This window comes from Stegodyphus dumicola, chromosome 7 (assembly GCF_044657685.1).
Source record: "Stegodyphus dumicola isolate Sdum_Otavi_A_Nest chromosome 7, ASM4465768v1".
NCBI lineage: Eukaryota > Metazoa > Arthropoda > Arachnida > Araneae > Eresidae > Stegodyphus > Stegodyphus dumicola.
Window position 1 is genome coordinate 71,401,337 of NC_140774.1, and position 27,436 is coordinate 71,428,772.

A 27,436-nucleotide genomic window follows, 5' to 3' on the forward strand; every position below is an offset into this window, starting at 1 on the left:
GTTATTGTGATATGAAGTTAAGAAGCTGTGTAAAAATAAAAATTTTAAATAATTCTACTATTACATTCATGTTTACATAAAGGAATAATAATTATTTGAACTAAATCATTAAATCATTTCCTTTTTATTTTGATAATGATCAGTTTATATCTTATAGAGCCTTAAATTTTACCAAATATCTTCATATGCCTTAAATATTCTGTTTTGTAACTATGGTCTAGTAAATAGGAGAAACTAAATCATTATTTTATATTAAATTTGCTCCATTTTCATACATAAAGTTATTAGGTGAATCTCTCTCTCTCTCTCTCTCTCATGCTCTTTAATTAAGGCATGCATAATTTCATACACTGTACAAAGAAATATGTTTTAGAAGTTTTATGAGTCAAAATTAGAAACCAAATTTTCAGAGTTATGATTTTTATAATTTCAATTTGGCATAAACAAAACCAATCTGAAAATATTAAAAACTTTTTAATTGATACTTTAATAGGTTGACCTATTGAATCATACCTATGATAATTTTAAAATGCATTTTAAAACAGTATTTTGTGTTTTTCTTAATTATAACATATAACATTACTGGCAAAAATAGTATTCTCTTTTATTTACTTTTATATTTATGTATAGTGGAACCTTGAATCATGAATCTTGGACCACAAAACGTTTTCCAAGTTTAAAATGTTTTGTACTAATAAACAGTGTTTTAAGATGTGAACAAATCAGCCAGCAATTTATTATACTTCAGAATGCAGAATTAGGTCATGCGACATTTAGATTTCATAATAAAACATGCTCATAAACATTGTAGGGTGACAAAACAGGAGGTTGCCAACGACTGTATGATTTTCCCTTGGTATTGTAAATCTCTGCTCTTACTTTCACTTAAATTTTATTGTGATTTGTATTTTGTAACATAAATTATTAAAAAGATACTATGTAGTCAAAAAAAGATAATGATAGCAGCGAAATTTTAAAAAAAAAAAAAAAAAAAAAAAAAGAGAGAGAGACAGACTAGAACTGTTGATAGAGGTGAAGAACAAAATTATAGAGAAATACGAAAAAGATGTTCATATCTCTGATTTTACTGCTGAGTTTCGTATGGCTAAATCAATCATGTGCACTATTTTTAAAAATAAAGAAACAGCCAATGAAGCTGATTTTGCAAGAGGAATGATGGATGATTTAAAGATACTGAACAAAGATCACAGACGATTAAATAAATTGGAGAATTTGCTGTTCATTAGAATAACCAAGCAAAAATGTTAGCTGATAACAGTGATTTAGGAGGTATCATTTGGGAGAAAGCAATGCAATTGCATGATGACCTGGTTAAGAAAACTAACCTAATATGAGAGCTGATGCTGATGTCTTCAAAGCTAGCAGTGGTTTTCTTCACATAATGTTAAGAAAATAAATAGCATACATAGCGTAGTTAGGCATGAAGAAACTGTAATTGTGAATCAAAAGACTACTGAGCAATTTGTGCAAGATTTTAGTGACTACGTAAAAATTGGGGAATTTCTTCCTCAGCAAATGTTCATTTGTGATAAAACAGCTTTGTTCTAAAAAAAGAAGAAAAAATTCAAGGTGAACATACATCATCTTAAGAGGAGGAAGCATTACCTGGGTACAAGTCAAGGAACAATAGTCTATTTTGTTATATGAAAAAGCAAATGGACACTTTTAAAGGCAAGCCAGTACTTTTGTATCTCTTAGAGTATTTGAAGGTGTTTAAAAACACATATGTTAAGGTCTAACTGTAAAGCTTGGGTAATTAAGCAATTTTTTTATCAAGTGGATCTATGAAATTTTTGCTTCAGGTGGGAAGAAATACTTGCAAGAAAACAATGTGCCATTTATCTACCTTCTTACTGTAGTTAATGCACCTGATTACCTTTCAAGCTTGATAGTGGTTGATCACAGTGGAACTCATCTGCCTCTTAACATGACTTCTAGAATACAACCCATGGATCAGGAGGTTTTTTAAAAGTTCAACAAACTCTACAACACAACTCTTTTCCTGTTTTCTCAAACATTTGTTTTGAGGTAACCTGTGATATAAAATTAATATGCAGAGACTTAAAGAAACATCATTTTAATATTCTCCATTTTTAAGTCTCAAAAACAGAGTATGGCAGAAATTGACTTTCAGGACAAAAATTTGGTGTGGAGGAAATTGTGGCCAGATAAATGCTCTGATGCTGAGAAAATTTTTGTTATTGATGATGATCTACCTTTTAAGTAAACACATGGACTTGAAATTTAACATTGAAGAGAGGAGTTACTAGAAAACTATAAATATGAACTCAGCACAAAAGGATTGAAGCAGTTTCAGAGACAACAGCAAAAAGGGACTATTGAGGACTTCAGAAGAAGAAAGGTTGTTCCTAGTTATTTGATCCAAGGAGTTTTTTGCTAAATTTCATAAAAAGTTATCACCCTGATAAAAGAAACAGCAAGCTGTAGCATAAATATTTGTAATAACAACATTGTGCCTTGCTTTAGGAACATTTTAAAACATGGAAAAAACAAATCACATTAGAAAACTTTTAACCCTTTGACGTGCGGTGGTCACGCCCTGAAACCACCATTTTCCGAATTTTTTTTCTCCTCTTTTTCCCGAAATTTGTGAGTGAAAATGAATTGATTACTGATCTTTTACATCTAAATAACACAAAATGACTGTAGAATCATATATGTTTTAGGTATTAATACTTCAGATCGGATGCCTTTTAAAATTTGTTTTCGATGAGATAAAATAACTTCCTTTTATTAATATAAACAACTTTAAATTTCAAAAGTTAGTCATTGCACATCATGATTTCTATCATAAACAATAAAAAATTGCAGTAATTAAACTGCATATATATAAAAAAAAAACCTCTATATGTATGGCATTTGCTATGTGGTTTCAGGGCGTGACCACTGCGCCACTAGAGCATTGTGTCACAATGCTTACAATCCCCTAGAGGCTCGGTGGTCGTGCCTTGAAACCACTGCCGTTTGCTTCTCGATGGTGTTCGCTTGCTTTTCAAATAGGAATGTTTATTTTTACCCGGATATAGATAAAGGGCTTTGAAACCACAGAGTTATTTTATTACTAAACAATACATGCACCTGCCCAGTAAAAAGTTCTTTCTTTTCCAAATACTTTTCTCTGGCTTCAACACACCTGCTCCCCAAGCTAGTATTGTGATTTTATAAATTATTTCCTGTGGTTTAAATTTAATGTAAACATACTTTGCTATAATTAAAAATAGAAATTGTGCATAAAAGTTTTATTTAAATTAAAAATATTTTCTGAATATTTTGGGACGAAATACAAATAAAATAAGTATGAATGGGAAACGAACGATCCATACAAAGCCAAAAAGACCACCCCGCCCCCATTAACATAAAAAACCACAAATTTCATGTGCCAGATGAAAAGAAACTAAATAACTTTGGACATATACCATTGAAATTTAAATCCAGGCAGTGTACATTCTGTAGCACAAGGAAGAAACTTCATAGAAAGAGATGTATGTGCGAAATAAGCAATGGGGGTTTATGCATGTACCAAAGAGACAAAATATGCTTTGAACAGTGTCACAAAAAAATTGTTCTTTAAAATTTAAAAAAAAAAAAAAAAAACCCACTGAGTTTTTTTTTATCTTTATTTTATTGAGTTTTTTTAATCCATTTATCCAAATGTCCTTATTATGTAGGTACTTATATTTTCACTGCTATAGAAAAATTACATAAATTTTTATTTTTTCATTTTTTTCTGACGATTTACTTTGTGAAATACTTTAAAAAATTATATATAATGCAATTCTTGCATACATTTTTTTTTTAAATCCGTAAATTTCGTCATTTATTGGAAATGCACGTGGAAAATGGTAAGTTTTTTTTCCTACTACATCAGTAAGTTTCAAAGTCCTAGACGCGCAGTGGTTTCACAGTGCGACCACCACCCACAGAACAATGGGCAAGAGTAGATTTTTTTTAATTCATATATTATTTGTCTCTAGGATCATAATATTCAATTTCTAGAATTTTTAGTTAAAAAATAATATCGCGCGCGTCAAAGGGTTAATGGTCAAAGACATAATGAAGACAACTTTTTCTTTAGAGCAGAATGGTGTTAAGAGAAAGAAAAAAGAAAAAGAAATCCAGAAAGATAGTAGCTATGTGATATTTTTATGGAATAGAATTTTCCATTCAAGTAATAACATTTTTCAGCTTTTCACCATTTTCTACTTATGTTGTCAATTTGCTTTTTTACAAATGCAGTAAAACTTAATTAAATCTCTCCCCCTTTTTTAATGTTTAATGGTGCATTAATATTGTGCATTTATTAAATTTAATGAATTTGATTGATTTTGTAATACAAACTTTCATACAAAGTGCTCTTTTCTTTAATTGTTTGGGGTCTAGGAACAGATTAATCCATTTTTACTCTAATTTCTATGAGGAAAATTGTTTTGATTTATGAACATTTTGGCTGATGATTTAAGTTCATGGAAGTTTAGTTCAGTAATGAATTAAATTCATGAATCAAGGTTCACTATAATAAACTAAAAACTAATTATTCTCAGAAGATATCAAAATTTCTGCATTAATTTGAATTATTATGTAGTAATAAGTTAGCTTAATATTATTATTGCATAATATTAACTCGAATTATTGCATAATAATTAATTTTCAGGTGCACTCCTGAAAGCTGCTTTACTTTGTACAGAAATAGTAAATGTTGACTCTCATTTTACATTATCACAACAACTTATGTCAAGGTTCAGTGGAGGATTTGAAGTGCAAGCATGGTCATTACTTCCGCAAGGCTGTGGTAATATATTACATTAACTATTCTTAACATGCTTGGTTTATAAATAAAGTTTAATGTATTAGTAATATTATAATATATCTCTTTCATACATAGTTACTTCATGCCTAATTGAACTGCACCATTAATTAAAAGTTAACAACTGCATTAAATATTAACAGTTAATCTAAACTTTGTTTATTGTTAAATACATATAGATTTGATTTATAATTAATCATTGTAAGGCTTCAAAATTTTTGTCGTATTAAAAAATTGTGTGAAGATTTTAATATTTTGTATTTTTAACTTTATTTTTTTGGCTAATCTTTGAACTGAAGATCTTATGTAATACTTGAAAGTTATATTTAGAATATTATTATTGTTATAAAACACGAGATTAGACAAACTGGTGAGCATTCTCAATATGGCTAAGTTTAAATTTTTACTACTGCCTTTCTATTATTTTACACATTTGACTATCTCTTTATATTGTTTAGGAACTTGTCTTCCTTTCTTAAAAGCCCAAACTGTGAGGAGATTTTTAAAAAGAGTGTTGCATTTTTAAAAATTAAACATTACTTACTAAGCATAATGATTTTAGAAAAAAAAAAAAAAAGGGTGTATAAATATTTTAGGTGTAGTCATTTGGATATTAGAAATGCCATCAGATAATTCTGTTCTTATAATTATGTTCTATTTGCTTCCATTTCATCCATTATTCACTCTATTTCTTTCTATTGTAATTTCTGTTTCTCAGAGCAAATTGAAGACCTCATTATGCATAATCTCATTGAGCTTGACATGCGACTGCACACTCCTCCTTACATGAGAAATTATAGTCTGTTAATTTTGAAAATGGCTTATGGTGAAAGCTGATTTTTAGAGGATGAGATTACTAACCTTTTTAGATTCGCCAACTGGCTACGAAATACAACTTCAACAAATCACATGCATTTGTAGCTATAGCTAATATAGTTGAATGTAAATCCTTTATTTTTGTAATTAATAGCATTTAACTTAAATTGTTAGCTACTATTGTCCCTTCTGCAGATCATTTCATTCTAAAATTTACACAGAATGAAGCATTTTTTAAAAACTGTTTGATTATAGTAATATTATTTGAAGTACATATGGTGTGCATTTAGAAATAGTCAAATGGGAAATCTCCAGTACAACAATGTGAATTTTGTTCTGGTTAAAATTCAGATTAATCTGAAAAATTGTATGGGAATTAGTTGTGATATTCAAGTGAAAGAAAAAAAAATTATTTGACAGATCATAGGACAAAGTTTCAATAATCCTCTCGGCTAATTTGAATCTTGAACCGAAACATGTGAAGGAAAACAATCTGCATCTTTGTGAAAGGTTTTCAGTTTAGATTATTTGATTATGGTAAAGCACAAATATTAATGCCTAGGAAAGGGTGTTTTCGTGGAGAACTCTTTTAAGAGCAACCAGCTTTCATTTTTGTAACCTGTGAGGAAAACCACAAAAACTTCATGCAGATAAATCATGGAGTGTTTTGCTGAAAACAGAAATCAGCTTATCTCAGAAGAACTTATAACAGTCATGAATAAGATGTATAAATAATCTGTGATTATAAATGTTTACAAATAAAACTGAAAAGTGTATAGTATTTGTAATAATGCCATGTATTATGCATTTCAACTGTGTAAACTATTTATCTATAGATTGCTACTCTTCACAGACAACTTAGATTATTAAGTAAAAATTTGGTATTGTCCCAACCTAGCGCTTTATCGAATTTTGTTAGTTAATCAGTTTTACATCACAGTTTGCTATGGCACCACCTCTTTTTCAGGCTATATTACAAAAGCAATGTTTATGCTTATTGTTTCTTTCGCATGCAGTTTTTCTATTGAATTTATGAAGAGTTTTTAATATGCTGTCTTTGAATCTTTGTTATCAATTTACTCTCAAATAGAATTTTTTTTTCAATGTTTACATTACAAAGAGCTGAAACAGAAGGAAATGAAATAACTGTTATCTTAAGAAGCAACAGTGTTTAATTCATCTCTCTTAAATTCATTATTTCTCTTTTTTAATACAGAATACAACAAATTGTTTGCAAATAGGTTTTGAAACAACTAAATATAGCAGTACAAATTCGGGTGTATTTTCTCCTACCTCTTATCTGTTTCATTCAGTATATGCATGAAATTCTTCATATAATCTATATCCATAACATTTAGGGGCTCACTTTTAGTTACATTCATATTGAGTAACTAACTGAAATATTTAAATCAGCTAATCTAATGGGAAAAAAAAAAATACTTTGCCCTTTTATTCACACACTGAATGTTTTCTTATACATAAACACAGCAAAGAAATAAATGATTTGCAAAATGTAAAAATATATTAATTTTAAATAATAATAAATCTGATCATACAAATTTGAATAAAATTGCAAAAGAAAAAAATATGTAAAAACAATTTTAGTAGTGCCACCTATCAATCCGTAAAGTAACTACACAGTTAAGTAAGGTAGATCGCCTACAGGGAGAATACCAAAAGTTTTTTATGTGTTTTAATTCAATGAATGAAATCTATTTTATATCTCTACATGAGAAGATAATGTATGATACGCATCATCATCAAATAATCAAGAAGTGAATTAAATATGATTTCAATTTTTTTTTCATTATTGAATGGCAGTTTTATGTTCTTTCATGATGCTTTTTTATGTATTTAGTCTGAGATTTACATACTGTTCAAAATTTACTGTGGCTGTAATGAAGTAAATAGATTATTGTTAGTATTATGCTAATGAAAAATGCAGAAGTGTTGCATTTTATACCAGTGTCCTCACTTTATTATTAGTCATAACAAATTAACAACATAGAATGATTGGCTTATAGATGTTTTATATTTCTTCATCTTTCTATTGTTCAGGTATGGGCACTAGTAGCATATTAGCTGGGGCTATTGTGAGTGTTTTATGGACAGTATCTGGGAAAGCTTTTGACAAGTTGGCAATAATTCATGCTGTAAGTTGCATATGTGAATTTTAGACTGCATTTAAGGAGAAAATAAATGAAATAATGGTGTATATTTTAGTTGTTTCAGTACATTATACTTTTCACACTTTTTTTAAATGTGTGTATTGTGATTAAATATTAATATTGTTTTGATTAAATAGCATTCTTTAAAATTTTAAACATAATTTTATGTTTTGTTATTTTTACCCTTTAAATCCTAAAAAATATTAAAAATTTCTTTTGTTTACTTTGTAGAAATAAACTTAAATTCTGTTTATTTCATTTGATTAACCTTGAAGAAGGTGTATTGCTTTCACTTCATAGAAAATCTTCTCTTTTGGCAGTATTGCCAGATGAGAAGAATAGAAAAAAATGTAGAAGCAGTTCTTGGCAAATGCCAATGCACAAAATATAAGCTGTTTATCTTTTACACACAGTCATGCATAATAGATTCTCAAAATGCTACCTTTCATCAAAGCATAAATTTTTTAATTTATCTTTCAAATTTAATCATTCTGTTGTAGATTAACAAACTGAGCAATTTAAAAGTAGTTCTTATCACTTTGAGAAAACTTTAATTTGTCTTCCGCATACTTTTGTGCATGTGATAAGTTCTCAAAATATTGGCTTTTAGAAAAGCATAAGTTCTTTAATGTATCTCTTAAATTTAATCAGTCTGTTATTGATAAACAAACTGTGATTTAAAGCAGCAAATGCTGGTCTTTACAATTTAATCATTTAATTGAATTGTTAGGAGCATTTTACTTTTTAAACAATATAATTGATTTAAATTAAAATGTACTTAAATTCATAATGCATCTAACAGGTAATTTTGATGAGCATTTGAAGCTTTGTTGGAGTTAATAAAAAATATTTTTAATGTTATGTATTAAATAACTGAGCTAAAATCATTAATTTCTCAAGTTTTATGATGTTTTATACTTTTTATTTATTTTTTTTAATGATAATCATTGAAAGCGTTTGAATGTAATCTAAAATCTTTAGATTGCAGGTTTTTTCTTTTTTAATTCTGATTAGATTAATTTCATGACTTAATAATCTTGTTTACAGACATAATTTGTTAACAACAGTATTCTTCTTGATATTTTATTTTTGTAATTATCTAATTAATGTTAATAAATTTTAGTTTTAAAGTACCTTCAAAAATTCCTTATCTGTTGAATCATGTAGTTAGTAATAGACACTTGTTAAATTCCATTTATTTTTACAATTTACTTGAATTTTAATTAAATAGGTTCTTTATGTGGAACAGCTATTAACAACTGGAGGAGGTTGGCAGGATCAAGTTTCAGGTGTTTTAGGTGGAATAACAAGAGGGTATTCTGAAGCTGTATTACCTTTATGTGTTAAGTATGAACCTATTTCTCTACCTGAAGAGCTGATAGCTAAACTCAATTCACATTTGTTATTGCTTTACACAGGAAAAGTTCGATTAGCAAAAAATCTTTTACAGGTGAGTATTGTTACCATTTCGATTTTAATGCATGTTAGGAAATGAAAAATTCGGAATAAAATTTTAAATGCTTACATATTAACAGTTATGAGTATGATTCCATATGTGTTTCAAAATAAGAACCGTCAAATAAAAGACCCACCATACATTTTAGAATAAATTTTAAAAAATAAAAATGTATGCTAATGTCTGCTGAGAGTATGTTTCTAATTAGAATTCATTTTAATTGTATTATATATAGTTATCCATGTAGTTTATTTAGCATTTAAACATAATAATTGTACTATAAGATAATTAAACTCCTCTCATTGTGCAATTTCATTTATCAATTTTATTTTCATTTATTTATTTATGTACCTTAATTTGTGCCAATTACTGTACCATAACACATTTTAGAATAAAAAAATAGCCTCCCCCCAAAAAAAATAAAAGGTTCTTGGCTAATTCAGAAGTCAAACAACAAAAATCAGCATTAATTTACAAAATTTTCACAGGACTAGTTTCGATGGTTTTACCGAACCATCATCTTAGGTATATCCTAATTCCAATCCAAATTTGCCTTCGGCTTTTAGAGAAATTATGTTTTAGTTCTGGTTTCGCCAACAGATGGCGCCACTTGCTTATTCTTGTCCAGGCTTTCTTATCTTATCTAAACATTATTTCCTATCTTGTTCATTTGCGGTTTTGCAGCTGAAGATGACCATCGAAACTAGTCCTGGTAAAACCATCGAAACTAGTCCTGTGAAAATTTTGTAAATTAACGCTGATTTTTGTTGTTTGACTTCTGAATTAGTATTTATTCGGCGTGTTATTGTCTTAATTATTAGGTTCTTGGCTTATTTGATTTTAGCAAAGCACAAAAATGCTATCTGCCTAAGTAGAGGGATGTCTTCATAAAGGACTTTCTTAGGGAAACTGGCTTCTATCCACGTTAAGCTCATATCCACATGCAGAAAATCATGAAAACACCCATGCAGCCAGCCCATTCACCTGGAGCTGAACCAGGTCAAACTACCAGAGTTCAGTGACTTTCCATTGGCCACTAGTGGGCCACAAAAAAGGGAGGGCCTTATATTTGAGTAAATACAGTATGATGTAAATTAAGATTTAATTTGTGCATGTATATTACATGTATAGACAATACATGTTATATGTATAAAGTTTATACATATATAAACATTTATATATATTAATGTTTATACATGTATATTACATTTTTATTAATTATAATTTTTTTAACAGAATGTCATTCGCAGTTGGTATGCTAGAGAAGAAATTGTGGTAAACTGTTTTAAAGATTTGATATCATATTCACTTCAGATGAAACAGGCCTTGAAAAATGGCAAGTATATTAAAGTTGTATATATATATATATATATATATATATACAACTTTAATAGTTTATACATATATATATATATATATACAACTTTAATAATGTATTTCAATAGTTTTCATATGTTCTTTTCAATACAAGCTGTGAATATGAAACATGTATAAAAATTTGTAACTAAAAAAATATGATAGTTTTTATAATCATATGAAATTTTTATATGGCTTATAATTTTTATAATTGTATGAAAATTAACAATTATTAAATCTCAACATTTTATATCATAATCAAGTGGATATCATGAATACTTTAAAGCAGTGAATCTTTCTTATTCTGAAAAATTTACATGTGTATTAGCTTGTGTGCATATAGAGGCTTTTAATTCTTTTCTCCTGATAATATTAGATGCAAATTAAATCAAAATTCAAGTAAAAATGCTTCCTTTAAAATAGTTGTACTCTTCCATATAATTTAGAATATGCATGAAACTATTTTTTTGTGTTTGTGTTGTAAATCTAATCACACATTTTGTAATTGAAACAAATAGCTTTTTTATAATTTCAGATGAAATAAAAGCCAAAGTAGGGCTCTTGCTTCTTGATATGTAATATGATCCACCTCCTGATTGGTTAATCCATGTGTGAAACCTAAAATTCTTATAAATGATTCAAGAATGACTCATTCTTAAGAATAATTTGATGTATTCTTTTTCTTTCCTTTCTATACCTAGCTGCTGTGACATCTGTGATATAATTGCTTTCTATGTATATTAAAAGAAACTTTGTGCTACCCTCTGTAATATGATTTTTTTCACATCAAATATAATAATAATTTTAGGAGAATAGTGTTCTAAAATAGTATTCAGTAGCATTTTTACCCTTCTGAAAATTGTGAAGTATTAATTTATATATAATACTTTATCACAAACATTTAATTATGTTTATTTAATAAGTGAGTAGACATGTTACTAACTGACAGAATTATAACATATGATTAAAAGCAAATTGTCTACAATAATATGCTTGGTATTTGGACTATGACCATGTGATGTATCTATGTTTGTCATTAGAAGAAATGAACAGTATAGAAAGTAATAAAAGTAGTTCCATTAATGAATACAAAGTTATTGTTCATTTATTTTAATAGTATGAGGGGTATATCAAACTATAAATATCCATTTTTAGTTGATTTCACCTAAACATATTTTCTAGGTGAATGGAGCAAAAATGCATTCATCTATACCACCTTCTGCATACCTTAACACTCATTCTTTCAAAGATATTTTAAACTATGTGTAAATAAATAGATGTATATTCTCTGAGATGCATGTCATAAAAGAGGTTGAATTATTTATAAAAGTCCTAACCAGATTTTTAATTTAAAAATGTTTGGTACTTTCTAATTATTTTCACTTCAAGTTTCAACTTTAAACATAATTGCCAAAATTTATTTGGCAGAAGATTCATGAAGCAAGTTAAAATTATTTTCAAAGAAAGATTTGAAGGAAAAGAAATTGAAGGCCGTAGTTGAGGGTACAAATATTGACCACATAGATTGTTGTTTTTTCATATAATCATATATCTTTCATATATCTTGTTTCTTATAAAATTATTCTTTTAATTATTATTTATGAAAAGAGCAGTCCCTATGACCCCTAAAGAAAACCAAGTAAATGTTTTTTCCATCTATAAAGTTGCCAATGTGTGGTAGTTTTTCATTAAGGGGGAAAATAATCAAACAAATACTTTAAATTTTTACTTTTGAATACAATTTTCTTCCAACAACATTTTTGCAAATTAAGGATTATAGTGTTGTGTTAATGATATGATTGGTAAAGTTCAGCAAAATCAAATCATGCCATGTAAAACGAATAATGTGGACCTCCTCTTAATGTATCCAAACATATATATTCAAAACATATATTTTCAAACTGATATATGAAAATTTTTTGTCTCTTAATAATGTAATAACCATCATAAAATTCTTTCTTCAAATTAATTTTTATGTATTTTTTACTCCAAGATTTCCTGTTCAGTGTGTTATGGAATTTCAAAAATTCATTATTATAATTTATTAGGTGATTTTTATCAAATTGGTTTTTTAATGAATAAATACTGGGAACAAAAGAAGATATTAGCTCCTGGCTGTGAACCTGCAACAGTGAAAGGAATAATGGATATCCTAAGTTCCTTGTGCTATGGTCAGTTACTAGTTGGAGCTGGTGGTGGTGGATTTATGTGCATTTTGACTAAAGAACCTAATGATAAAGCGAATATAAAAGCAGCACTACATAATTTTAAGGTAAGAAAATACTGGTTTCTCATGACAAGTTTTCTCTCCTAAAAATGAGCACCACTAAGAAATCAGGAAAATTATTTTAAATATAAATAATAAACATTTTAATTCAAAAGAAGAATCTATTAGTTAATTGTAATTATTTATTTAATTGTTATTATTAGTTCAGAATCTTAAGTCGTTCTGCGGTATCATGCAAGCAATTTGGTAAACTAAGCATTTAGATTTTCAGAAAAGTATTTTAAAGGGAGAAAAATATTATATATAATTTTATTGAAATATATTTTTATTGTGTTTTTAAAAAGTTGTAATGGATCTGCAAAATATGAATGCTATTATGTTGAATTTGTTGTGGAATTAAGTTGAATTATATAGGACATGTTTTATTATATTATATGTTTATCATATGTAAAATTTAAATTTCTAATAAATAATTTAGAAACATCATTTAACATTGAACATTATATTTTGAATATCTTAAAGTAGTGTCTAAAATAGTGAAGCTAAGAAGTGACGTTTAAAATTAAGCAAAAAGACAACTTTAGATCGGTGTCAATTTTGAATAAAACTATCATTTTCAAGGGCTATCTGATCTAGCCTTTTTCTTCTTAAGAAACAAAATTTTTTTGCTCCTGAAGAAGAAAACTTTTTATTAAAAAAAAAATTAGATTGTGGTTGTTTTAACTGCATTTTTATCTTCTGTTTTCTTATTCTACTAGTTTTCAGGAAATTTCAATTTTTTCCATAAGCACTCCCATATAATGTGTATCTCAAAAACATACCTATATAATGAAATTTTCATATTATGATTCAATTAATTAGTAAATTTTTATAAACATATTTTCTGTTAATATTATATAGTTTATTAATCATATATTCTTGATATATAGCTTAATAAGTGTTTTCTTTCTTTTTTCAGGATAGTAAAAAGTTGTCAATTCATACTGTAAATATTGATTTGACAGGACTAGAAATACAAAAATCACCATAATTCCAGATATTTGTATGTTATATTTTTATTTAAAATTCCAAATCATGTTTATAATTTTGAATAAACAAGCAAATGTCAAATCATATGATTATAAGTAAGTTTAGTGTTTTTATGTCATATGTAATCTTAATGATTATATGCATATTTTTTAATAAATTTATTATTTTTTCTTAACTGTTTGAGTAAATTTGTAATATATGACATTACATAACTTCAGTAATAAATATGTATATACGCATACACACTCACACCATATTTCCTTGCATATTTAGCTCCTAAGTTTTTAGTGCTAGGCTCTGAAAATCTTTTAAATATTTGCATAACTTTCACTTATCTCTGTTGTATATAGGTTTTCCCTCAGGGGGCTAGTTTGTTGTGTAAATTGTATTCCTTTGATTATTTTTATTTTTATTTGGTGTGGTCAATTTGTATTTGCATTTTTGAATTAACATGTTATCCATTTTATTTTCTCTTGCATTTATTATTTGAAATTTATTATGCAGATTCTTTATTAAGCTATCCATAAGTAGTAGGCTTTCTCACACTTTAGAAACTTTCCAAACCTTACTTCTGTTGTTTGCATTCCAGCTCATTATATCATTATCTATTGCTATCCTGTTGTGGTCTCCCAACTTTGTGGAGGGGGGCATAATTATTTAAATCATAATCACTAATAATCACATATATATATATATATATATATTATAATAATGATATTAAAGTTGATTTCTTTAGAGCATTTTCTAAGTGTAACTGAAAAGTAGACTAATATTAAAAGTCATGCATACGTTATTTCAAGATGAGCGGAAATGCGTAGATTCTGCAGGGAGCGGAGATTAGTTTAAAAATGCCTGTTAAGGAATACTTTACTGTAAAGAAAAGAGACCTTTTAGATTAATTTAAACTGGACTTCTGCACATAGAGTAGCTCAAGAAATATGCAAATTAAGTGACTCATAACATTGCACAATGAACACTTGTTACAATTTTTGTCTGTAGTATTGTTTAAAAGTTAATGAAGTTCCTAAGTGTGATCAGTATTTATTAATTATGACTCAGTGTGTGGTCAATATTCATTTTTTACAATTCACCTGAATAAGTATGGTTTTGGGATGACTTAGATTGATGAACTGCAGGGCATCAAATTCCTTTCCAGACCTACTAGGATCTGAAAAGTGCACTTTCGGAATAATGGCATGCAGTTCCATAAGATTTGATCAACAGTTTGGTAAATTCTGCAAAAAAAAAAAAAAAAAGATTTAAGATTTGCATTTTTATCAGAATACGAGACATTCTGAAGAATTTCGTCAATATGATCTTCAATTTGCGCAAGTTGAAGACAATGGATAGTGAATTTAATACAGTACAAAGTCCGTAATCCAGACTCGGCGGACTTTGGCGATTCCGGATTAAGGGTTTTTCTGGATTATAGATCATCAATTTAAATCTGGTAAGATGGCATGCAGAAATTATACAATTAAAAATATGAAACCGTAATTTATGAAATAAAGAGCAATTATGATCTAAAGGGTATCAAAATCTACAAAAAAAAAAAAAAAAAAAAAGGCTTAATATTTATTTGTTTACTTTATTATATTAAACATTTCTTTCAATGTAAATTGTTTAAGTTGCTTTGTCTTCTGTGCTAAATGCGCATGCATAAACATTAAATGTGCATGCTTAAACGCATTACGCGCATGTGTAAGCATACCAAAAAAAAAGTTTGTGACTGAGGTCTGGATCATATATCATTCCGGATAATGGACGTCCGGATTACAGACTTTGTACTGTACACGATTACAACCAAGGCTGTGGAGTCGGAATCGGAGTTAGACAGATTTTTTAGTAAAAGGAGTCGGAGCTGGAGTCGCTAAAAACACGTTGACTCTGATTCCTACTCCAATGTTTGTTATACAGATTGAAGTTGAAATGAAATTAAAGTGAATTGAAAAAAAACTGTAATTATGTACTGAGTTATTATTTTAATTATGAACTATATACATTAATAAATAGTTATTTTCTATTTTATTGACATATTAATAAATAAATATAAGGGAGGAGGATGGATGTGATATTTGCCATTATTGATTAAACTGATTCATTTAGTTACAGATCTCACCATTAAATTTAGGTAAGCAGCAAGAACTCCCAAATGTAATGCTATTCTTAGGAAGCGAGCAGAAAAAGGAGCAATTATTGATCAAGCAAAGCAATGAGGAAGTACATATTTGATGATATAGAGGTTGTTAGAATTAAGAACTTTTTAGAAGATATAGAGGTTGTTAGAATTAAGAACTTTTTAGAAGATATAGATAACCCTAATGTTTCACTAACAGAAAAACTGTAAAATGATCTTGCAAAATTGAAAACTCTTCTTTCTACATTGTATATAGCTACAAAAAAGCTGCAATCTGAAGAATTAACAGGAAGCACGAATGGAAGAATGTGGTGTTTGTTCTTTCTGAAATGAAAGGTTTATTGCAGAAGGAATCATTTCTCCAATGAAGAAAGGGGAAACTCATTTACTAGACAATGAGATCTTGCTGGGTTCAATATATGTAGATCCAAAGTACCGAATTTTGTTGAATGACGAACAAATTAATAAGGCAAAGAAAGCCATATATGAACTTTCATTAAGAATGAAATTGTTCTAAGAACAATTGGAGTATTTCAATCAGGACAGTCAAATTGCAGACGTTGCAACTGAGTCTCTATCATCCTCTTACACTGATGAATTAGATTTTGAGAAATGTTTGGATAATATTGAAAAGGCCAAGGCAAAGCAAATGAAAATAAAGAACCAAGAGCCTCTAGATATAAAAATGAAAAAATACAAACAAGATTTCTACATAGCCTTTGAAGAAATAGAGAAATATGATTGCTCTTGCACGGCATTTCTTTTAGAACTTATAAAAATCTATCCTGAAAAGTTAAAAGATGTAGCTCTAACAGTAACAGCTCTTCCTCTTACTCAAGTTAGTGTGGAAAGACTCTTCTGAGCTCTGAAGTTTATCCAATTGGATCTGTGGTTCTCTAACAAAGAACATCTTGCCGAAGCTATACAGTTTCTTAGAAATTACTAATGCCAGTTTTCTCATTTCATAATAAATGCTAATTAATATAAATAATTTGCTATGCCATCAATTTTTTTTTTCTGTAGCATCTATTACTTCTTGTATATTAAAAAAATCTGATGTGTACACCACATGACTTCCTTGCGCGGAATATTAAATTATATGCATTTTTTCTTGCATTTCATTTAAATTTATTGGATTGAATTAAACCTACATCATCGATAGCGCATAAACCACAATACAATAAATGCACTTTTTAAAATCCACTATATTTGTTTACTATAGCAACACTCTGGTGCTAGGTTCACTTAACAATGTTACATTTTGTCCATATTATAACTCAGAATGCATAGAAATTTATATCATTTGAAGAATTATCTAATCGGTGCCACATGTTCTATTCAAATACTATAATAAATCTAAAACGATGTATAAAAGAAATTAAGCAAACAAAGCAAAAAAGAAACAGTTTTTCACAGACGATTCAGTATTTCTCATTCAGTTAATTCAGTTCTCACTTCCCGACAAGGTAAAAATACATAAAACCTCAAAATATCTATATTGAAAATTACAAAGTAAATCTGAAATACTTATTTCCTCGAATAAATTCCAGAATGGATTAAGCATGATTTAATTCGCAGTAATAAAAGAAAGTGTTATCTTTGTTGTTGCGAAGCTTAATTTATATAGATTGGCAACAAATCTGCTATTTTGCTAAGTTTGAAATGTAAACAATGATGTCCGCCATTGCAAAATTCATTAGGCTTAGCTGCACTTAAATAACTTTTAAATTGTTGATAACTCCACAAATATTGCATGCAGATTTACTAAAGGCATAAAAACCTTAACCGTAAGATAAGAACAACATAATCCAATCATTTTTAAAGCAAAAAATGCGCCATTTACAAACATATAAGAATAAAGAAACTGAGCCAAGTAACAGAGTGGATATATATATACATATATTTATTTCCTTTTGATGCGGCCGATTGCAGCCAAAATACGAGGAGCCCATCTACATGTTATAGCAATCCTACATAAAAAATTTTAACGTTCTGAGGCTACTCATTTTGAGTTATGCGAGATATGCACATGCACACAGACGCCACAAAAAATTCTCTTCAGAATTCAGTTTAAATCAATTTTGGGGGGAAAAGAGTCTTTTATTCTATCCTTACTTGCAGATGTCACGCCAAAAACATCCATAAATTGCATTGTATAGTGGTCAAAATTGATATATTCATTGCAATATGATACCCGAAATTTTTGACGATTACAATACTTACTTTTTACTTCGTACAAGGAAGTAAAACTAAGCTGCAACCCATGTGTTTTTGTTTACATATATATGAGGGAGTCGGAGTCAGTCATTTTCCCTACCGACTCCACTGCCCTGATTTCAACTAGAGATGAAATCGCTGTGGAACCGATTCATTTTACTGGGAGAATTTGCTTCTGATTACAAACAATGGAGTTGTCGGTTTTACATTTCACCCAGAGATCATCTTGGAAGCATGCCAGGAATAGAGATCTGCTATTTGTTCATAAACTGATTAACATTTACTGAACGAGCGAATACCTGATTGACAAATGGGACCTGTCTTTAGCATGCCAGGAGAGTTAAACTCCAATTTTAGGGGAGGAAAGAATGCTTATCCTCTCATGTTAAAAGTGAGTTTAATTTTTTTTCATTTCGCAACTTTCTGAAAAGTTTTTATTCTAGAATTTTATTTTTAGTTCTGTATAGAAAAGAGGCTTTAGAGAGATTAAATCTCAAAACTACAGTCAAAAGAAATCAATGCAGAAATTTAGCATTTGATTGATTCTTCTGATCCCATAGTTCACTCGATTCTTTTCACTTTTCATTCGAACGTTTCGCTAACCAATCCCGATTCCACTGCCCATTCAATGCTTTTTCGTTCTTCGCTCCTTTATATACAGCTCTTGATTCACCCCTTATTCTGAATCATTTTCATCAATGTTGTTAAAAAGCTGTGTGTCATAAAAAAACTGATTCATTTCACTGAGTGAACGGTCCTGATATGATCCCATAAAAGAGCAGTTTGGCTGTCTATAATTACAACTGATCCTCTATAATGTTTCATGTGCATAGTGGGATATGGTCCTTCAATCCTGTCAAAGCTCCTACCCTGTGAAGATGTATAAGATCTCATCATTCGTGTTTGGAATAAGAATAAAAAGTCTTTCATTAAATTAACTAAATTTAATCAACCAATTTCTAAATCATTATTATTATTATTACTGAGGATTTAATTTCGGTTCAAATCTGGATATATCTGGATATAGATATTAGATTAGATAAGAGTTAGCTCCCAACTCTTATCTAATCTAATCTAATCTAATAATACATAAAGAAAAAATACGTAAGGTTACATGAAATGCTTGGCGAGAATAAATCGCCGCCACAGCGGAATACAAAGGGGTTGCAACACCTTGCAATAATAAACAAGATTTTCCAAATAACCTCACGATCAAAAATCACGATGATTAAGATTTGCTGAAAATGATGCCTAGGCAGCAGAACCTGAGAAGTTAACAATATGTTAATTGGTGCAATATGCGTGCGCTTAATAAATTATTGTATGTAAGATCAAATATATGCAGACATACTATTTTGCATAAGTAAACATTAAATACATCATTGCTCCAGCTGGTCTTCAGCATGTTGTAGTATCTCCCTGCCATCATGGAGCATGTCTCAGAGCAGTTAGCAGTCCTTAAACAAAAATGATCTGACGATATAATGCAGTGAAAGCTCACGATTCAGTTTAGGTGAATGAAGAAGCATGTTCTGGAAAACACATGGATTTCCCCTTCAGTCCAAATATTATACAAAGTGCAAATACCATGCAAAGTACAAATTTCTGGATGTTTGTGGAAAAATCAGTCTTCAAAGGTTTTCTCAACTCGGATTTTGTTTATAATGATGATAAATGCAATAATAAATATTTAAACTGTTTCTTATGGTTTGCTTTATTCAATAATTCTGTATAATATTTTAATGTCCCACATTTTTTATTTTCATACTAACTTTTGACTGTGTGATATTGTTCTATCATTAATTATTTTCTTTTAAAATGTTGGCAACTTTAAAATTTCTGTATATTTGAAAATAAGAATTTGGATCTTCATGATATCGCACATTCTTTCGTATTCATTATCATTTCCCCTCCTAAATTCTGACCATATTTAATTTGCTATCAACTGGAAACGAAGCAGCATTTTCTTACAACTTCTTACTTTGTATACAGAGCAAAAGCGTAAAAACGGACATAAAGTGAAATTATTATAGGAAAGCTGTGCCCAAATGCTGGAAAAAAAAACAAAGAGGAACAGTTTGCCAACACTTAGATTCATATTTAGGAGAATTTATGTGACGGCAGTATGTAATAGATGAGACAAAATTTATTCTTTTTATAGCAGCAGTTATTGAAATATGGCCTCCATAATTTGAAATTAATGTTACTTCTCCAAAGGTAAATAAATGTTATTTATTATGTTCCCATATTTTGGTTTTTCATTTTTTCAAGTTTGCGATGATGTTTTTTAATATTCGTCAGATTAATTTCAAATTTCGCAAAGATATACGGTGATCGCTATGATACCGAAATACAAAACTTAAATTTATATTGATTTTGTGTCCGAAGTTTAAAGGTTGGTATCTGCAAGAAATTACACTTTGTAATTTAAGCATCTTGATAGCTAAATAATAAATTTTCAAATAATGGTACTTCCTTATTATAGCAGCCTCCAAGATTGAATCACTAATCAACCGAGATATCTCGTCAGCTTGTGAAGTACAAAGATTAACTAAAGGTTTACCTTGCATACGATACACATGAGATTTGGCATCATTATGATGAGCAGTAAATGAGTTATTTCAGTGCTGGCAACAGTTTTCAAGCTCGTGCCAAGGCTGTACCGTATGCTAGGATTTTACCAAAATAAATTTAATAACAATAATACTTTCATGTTGTTTCTTAAGAATACTTTTAATAATCATTATGATAATGCCATATTTCCGAAACTGCTTTCAACACTTCATTACGTTAATATTGTTACGAATTTTGTACTTAGATAGGTAATTTTAGTAGAATTATGAGTAAAATTTTTATTTTTTTTTTACTATTATTTATTTATTTATTTTCGAGTGTGTAATGTCATGCAAGACAAATTTTAAAAGAAAGCTATGCTAGAAAAGTAAAAATACAGGGGCAAGTGCATTTAGCATTGAGTAAATGGGTGTCTCAGTAATTTGGCGAGATATCGCCAAGCTGACAATTGTTTTGTTGACTTATTTTGTCACCATTGCCAAATTTGGTTAACATTTTGGTCTGGTCCCTGTATCACTTTAATATAGAAATAACACTAATGTATCACTTTAATATGAAATTGAATAAATGTAATTGACTACTATGTTAGCTGCAACCGTAATTCCACACTCTTATTGCTTTCCAGTAAATTCGAGAAGCAGAAAATACCAGAAATATCTCAGCAGCTGGATGAAAACTATAAAAGGCAGGAGAGAAAGCATCTCAGTTCGCTTGTGTAGTTGTTGTTTTGAGTTGTACTTCTGTGGGAACTGAGATAAATCCGAGTTAGCTTTCTCCTTAGGTGCGCTTTGAATTGCATTGTTTAATGTTCTTAGTAGTTTGAAGTGTAATTATTGATTATACTGCAAATACTTGTACGAATATTTTTGTGGAAAATTCCAGAGTTCTGAAATATTTCTTTTGATATAAATAAATTTTATTAACCTACTAGCTGCTACAATGCCAGCCTTTGTCTGGCTTTTAAATGTACCGGAAAAATGTCTAAAGGGAACACCAAACATTAAATTTAAAAACTACACAGTTTTACTCTGTAGGATAACTTTATCCAAAAAAAAAATTCAATAAAAATGTATTATATATAAAAAAAAATACAATGAAATAAGCAATATCCCTTAGTATCAATTATCCTAATAAATAAATTAACCAACATCCCGTTGCAAAATCTTAAGAGTTCAAATGGTATAAAGGAAGTTAAGAACTTTGTTTCCTAAAAAAATTCATGCAAAACTTGTCAATATCTTAACAGTGAAATAAGCAATAAATAACATGAAAGACATGAAAGAAACACAAAACATTTTGAAAGGAAAAGTATAATCAATAATATTTTATCTCATATTTTCAAGAGAAAACAGTCAACAGTCCAGTATACAAAGCATAGCGAGAAAGTCTGTGTGTTTTGTTCCCTAATAACTCAGTCACTACTATGTTGACGTCCACTTTTTCTTTAAAAAAAAAAAAAAAAAGCTAAAATTGGAGGTATTAATTAAAAACTCTTAAAAAGCTAATTTTCGTCCTCGTTTTTCCGAGTAGCAACAGTGCTATCAGCAACAATGGCAACTGTGATATATTAGCCATTGTTGCTGGTATGCTCATTATGTCTGGTGTGATTTCATCAAAAAGCATAAAATTTTTAAAAAAATCTCATTCGAACTTTGAAAAAAACAATTTGAGGTGCACTAGCTCTTGTCTAGATGCACCTATGTACCAAATTTCGTAGCCCTAGGTCTCTCAGATTACGCGCAGCACAATGAAAGACACACATATACACACAGACTTTTCCTTTTAATATGTAGAGATTATCGGATTTGTGCATTCAATTTGTTAGGAACCCCTATTGCAGGCAACAATATTTTATTATCCCCGTTTTCATCTGTTTAAATAATTACATTGATTCTTCTGTTTAAATAATTACATTGATTCTTAATAAAGCATCTGCTACTTTATTTTATTTTCTAAGGTGATACTGGAATTTCAGATTGTACTCTTTCAGTTAAAACGTTCATCTGATCATTTTCGGCATTAAATTACTTGCATTTTCCAATTTCGTTAACGCTGCATGCATGCATATTCATTAATCATGATTAATGAATATTTTACCTTGTTTCTCCGATAAATAAATTCTAAATTTCTTCACCGCATATAACAGGGCCCCTCGTTCAGTCACAGAAAAATTTCTTTTCTCCGATCATAGTTCTAACCACTTAATACAGCGAGTTAACGCTCAAATTATATACAACGAATTAGGAGCATTATTAAGATTTACCAAACGATTAAAAATGTTCAACGAATGATTTAAAGTTTATAATAATCGCAATAACCGTAATTACTCAAAATAGAGAAAAGAATTCTTTGGCTGAAAGAATTTTCTGATCGGTGATTCCTGCAGAATAAATGAAAATCTGAGTTGGGATTTTTTTTTTTTTTTTTTTTTTTTTTTTTTTTTTAAACCAGCTGGAAGGAGGAAAGGACTGAAGGTAAGTTTCGTGTATTATTTTATTGGCGAAACTGAAGTATCGAGTGCATGCTAAATTCTGCGATTTCTTTGTTGGGCAATGACTTTATCATATTTTGATATTTTTTAGCTGCGCCACTGAAAAAAGTTTTCAAAATTAAGACTTCCCCTTTTGAGATGAGATTAAATTTAACAGTGAACATCTAGTTTTATCAATTGGTAACAGCAGGTATTATTAGTCCAGAGGGCCTTGTCCCTAAAGGATTATTGTTTGAGTATTTGCGTTGAAAACTTTAAAAGGCTGTATCACTTTTCAAATCGTTGCCACCAAATACTATCGCCCTGTATTATATTTGAAGAAATTAAATAATAAAAAATCTGCATAAATGTATGTATGTTTTTTAAAAAACGGTATCTAGAGCCATCAAATTCTCAATAACGTTAACTTCCACCGAATATGGACATTTGAAAGCCGAAATTTGGAATTTGTTTTATTATCTATTTCATATTTTGTAAAACATTTATGAGTGTTTGATTAAGAAACTCAACGATTTCAAAGCGAGCAATGGCGACACTGTTCAGAAAGAAAAAGGAAGGAAAAAATTTTTTCATCTCTAGCGCACGAGACTGTCTATCGGAAATTCTAAAGATACGCTCTTTTTAAATTATATGATATTGCTGTTGAACTGAATTTTATGGTTCAAGTGCGAAGAACATGATATTTAATAAATAAAGGTAACACGCGAAAAAGTTATAGTTTTACAAAAATTTAAAACGTTATAGTTTTAAAAAAAATTCATATTTTGTAAAACTATAACGAATTTTTGATTAACAAATCACGGAGTATAATGACCACGGAGTCTTTATACTCCGTGTAACAAACTTAACGATTTAAAAGCGAGCAAATGGCAACACTTTACGGGGGGGGAACCTTTTTATTTCTAGCACGCAGAACCAGACTTCGCGAATTTCATTTCTCTTGCATCGAAATTGAAGAGCTAATTTCTCTCACTCAACTCTGTTTGAAACAAACACATTTTGTTTTCCAAAATAAATATTACAAGCAAACTGAGGGATTAGCCATGGGAAGCCCCCTCAGTCCCATCCTGGCTGATATCTACATGCATTATTATGAATCAAAATTGTTTGAAACTTTAAACTTCCCGGCATGGTTCCGCTACGTAGACGACACTTTTACCCTGTTTGAAGGTAATAAAGATGATTTAAATAAAGTTCTTTCAACAATTAATTCTATTGATCCTGTTATTCAGTTCACTTTTAAACTTGAGACTTGCAATTCTCTTCCGTTTCTCGACGTTCTGGTCACACGTAACACATCCAACTTCAGTACTACAGTTTACCGTAAACCTTCATCGGTTTGCCTTCCACCACACTTTAAATCATGTCATCCGACTAAACAAAAGTTAGCTTCATTTTATTCCTATGTTGTCCGTGCTCTTCAAGTTTGCTCCTCCAAACTAGCCCTTGATGAAGAACTAAATTATTTAAAAGCAATAGCTATTGACAGGGGCTTTTCACCCAACATTATTAATCAAGCAGTTAAAAAATTCTCATCTGAACACACTAAAAGCCACACTCTTATTTTAGGACATTATAAAAATTCTGTTGTCATTCCCTTCTTTCCATCAATTAGCTATAAAGTTGCACATATTTTGCAGAAATTTAACCTTCGGGTTGTTTATTCTCCCATCAATAAAATTCCAACTTCTATACTCAAGGACCCCATTCCGGTTATGAATTCCTGGGGTATTTATAGGATTTCTTGCCAGTGTGGTTTAATTTACATTGGCCAAACTAAGAGAGCCTTAAAATTTCGCGTCAAAGAACATGAGGCATATGTTAGAAAAAAGGAAACACAGAAGTCTTCTGTTGCTCAACATTGCTGGTCCGAAAATCACACTTTCAATTTTTCTGCTGCCAAAATTATTCAAAAAACATCTTCCATTGGAGAACTGGATTTTCTAGAGGCATTTCACATTCATAAAAATCTTTCTGTTCTAGTTAACGATCCTAATTCCAATCCAAATTTGCCTTCGGCTTTTAGAGAAATTATGTTTTAGTTCTGGTTTCGCCAACAGATGGCGCCACTTGCTTATTCTTGTTCCGGCTTTCTTATCTTATCTAATCATTATTTCCTATCTTGTTCATTTGCGGTTTTGCAGCTGAAGATGATGGTTCGGTAAAACCATCGAAGCTAGTCCTGTGAAAATTTTGTAGGTATAACGCTGATTTTTGTTGTTTGACTTCTGAATTAGTATAAAATGATTTGTATTCATGTTAAACATAAGGAAATCCACGGAGCTATCTAAACATTTAGATTGTTTGCCAAAATGGGCATCCGATTTGAACTTGTAGTATTCAAAAGACGACTCTGCTGAGCGAAAAATCAAATTGCTTTTGGAGTTATATTGTAATTCGAAGATCATTGTATTACAATTATTATTATTATTTTTTTTTCCCCAATGGCAGATTGGGAACAGTTACTGTGCAACACAATCCATTAGTCTATACAAGGCCAGAAGTTGCAGTCACTTTATTATGGAGGCATCTAATATGTGGGCCACCATCGCCTCCTATGAAAGGACGAACAGTTAAAGCCATGCCTTCTCCGGGATTCGAACCCAGGCCCTTCGGTATCGCAGTCAGGCTTCCCTAAACACTATACCATCTGGGCGGCGCAATTACAATTATAACTGCATTAGTTGTAGTTTTAACTACAAAGTAACTACAATGAATTACCAGCTTTTCTCAGTCAATAACAGATAGCTTAAACTTTAAAGATAAATGGAAGGTCTTATAATTTGTCGAATGGCAATATTCTAAGAAAGTGTAGTCTCCAGGATGGTCGAAGTTTAATTACAGTCTTACATTTCGCATACTCGCAGCACTTGCCCAAAGGCTGTTCCAAGATTATTTCTGTTCACCTCATCCATTAATTTTGGAGACAGAATCATGTCTAGAGACATTTTTTTCTGAGGACAGTATTTTATATAATAGAAAAAAAATAATAATAATGCGTCTCCCTCAAGGTGCAGGATACAACGACTACTGATAAATTTAATTGAAATTACAATTACAATTGTAGTTAATACAAATACAATGTTACTTTAACGGTTAGAATTACATTATAGTTCCTAATGGCAAAAATATCAAATGAGTGTTAAAGATTAGTATACTTATCACAATGTTAAACTTTTAATACCGTTTTATTTTATTTAGCTTATCACAATATTGAGCTTTTTAACACCGTCGGTACTGAAAAAATGTTTTACTACTGTCATGAAATGTATATTCGATAATAGTTTCTCATTGATGTTTTTTTCTTATATATTTTTCTGCATAATTCATAAATATTTGCGCCCACCAGCGGCCGAGCGGTAAAGTCGCTGAACACTGGTAGTTCGGTCCGAGGTTCGAATCCCGCGAACGGGCTGGCTACATGGGCGTTTTCGTGGTTTTCCCCATGTGTAACGTGTATACGAGCCAGTTTCCCTTAGAAAGTCCTCCACGAAGGCATCCCTCCTCTTAGGCAGATAGCCCTCGAGGCTTTGCCATATTTACACACACACACACACACACATAAATATTTGCAATGGAAATAATTCTGAGGCTTTTATAATACTTCTAAATTTTCATGAAATAAAGTTCCATTAAGGTTTACTTGAAGGAGACTCTCAATGCAAGCACTCGAAAAGAAGTTATGCTACATTTACATATTATGAAATGGTTGAATGTACAGTATTTACTTGTAACAGCGGTGCTCAATATATCGCGTTTTCTGAAAGAATGCATATGTTGCCTAAAATCGAATTTAAATCACTATAATCAGAATAATTGGCTAAAGTATTAAATTGTAATTTTTACAGCATCAATCGAATTAGTGGATTTTATTGAAGATAAAAATGTGTTGATATTGACAAGCTATATTAGTTTTTAATGCTAGCTAGTAGCTATATGAATATAATGAATGTGCTATAATGAATGCTACCTAGTAGCTACTCTAGCTAATAGCTAGAGTAAAACTCAGGATATGGTAACATTAAATAAATAAATAAATAAAAAAATTTTAAAAAAAAAGAAGAAGCAGAAAACGAAAGCGAAAAGGAACTGAATACATTCAGAAAGAGAAGGCTTACT

General features: G+C 29.8%; 1 protein-coding gene and 1 long non-coding RNA gene across 7 annotated transcripts in view; one reads left to right on the forward strand and one right to left on the reverse strand.

The window, feature by feature from the left end:
• The window catches only part of LOC118195782 (L-fucose kinase-like), a 143,534-nt gene extending 129,460 nt beyond the window's left edge, over nucleotides 1-14,074 (forward strand). For 4 of the 6 annotated variants that reach the window (XM_085820429.1, XM_085820430.1, XM_085820431.1 and 1 more), the window contains 6 exons: nucleotides 4,694-4,831; nucleotides 7,721-7,815; nucleotides 9,062-9,280; nucleotides 10,523-10,622; nucleotides 12,691-12,914; nucleotides 13,828-14,074. In XM_085820429.1, coding sequence (XP_085676555.1) covers nucleotides 4,694-4,831; nucleotides 7,721-7,815; nucleotides 9,062-9,280; nucleotides 10,523-10,622; nucleotides 12,691-12,914; nucleotides 13,828-13,899 — 848 coding nt within the window. In that variant the 3' untranslated portion in view covers nucleotides 13,900-14,074. Of the gene's footprint in view, nucleotides 1-4,693; nucleotides 4,832-7,720; nucleotides 7,816-9,061; nucleotides 9,281-10,130; nucleotides 10,360-10,522; nucleotides 10,623-12,690; nucleotides 12,915-13,827 lie in introns of those variants that run through there. The other 2 variants (XM_085820433.1, XM_085820434.1) reach the window with 2 other exon arrangements.
• Nucleotides 1-27,436, reverse strand: part of LOC146996223 (uncharacterized) — a 65,146-nt gene that overhangs the window by 29,047 nt on the left and 8,663 nt on the right. The gene's annotated exons all lie outside the window — the stretch shown is intronic.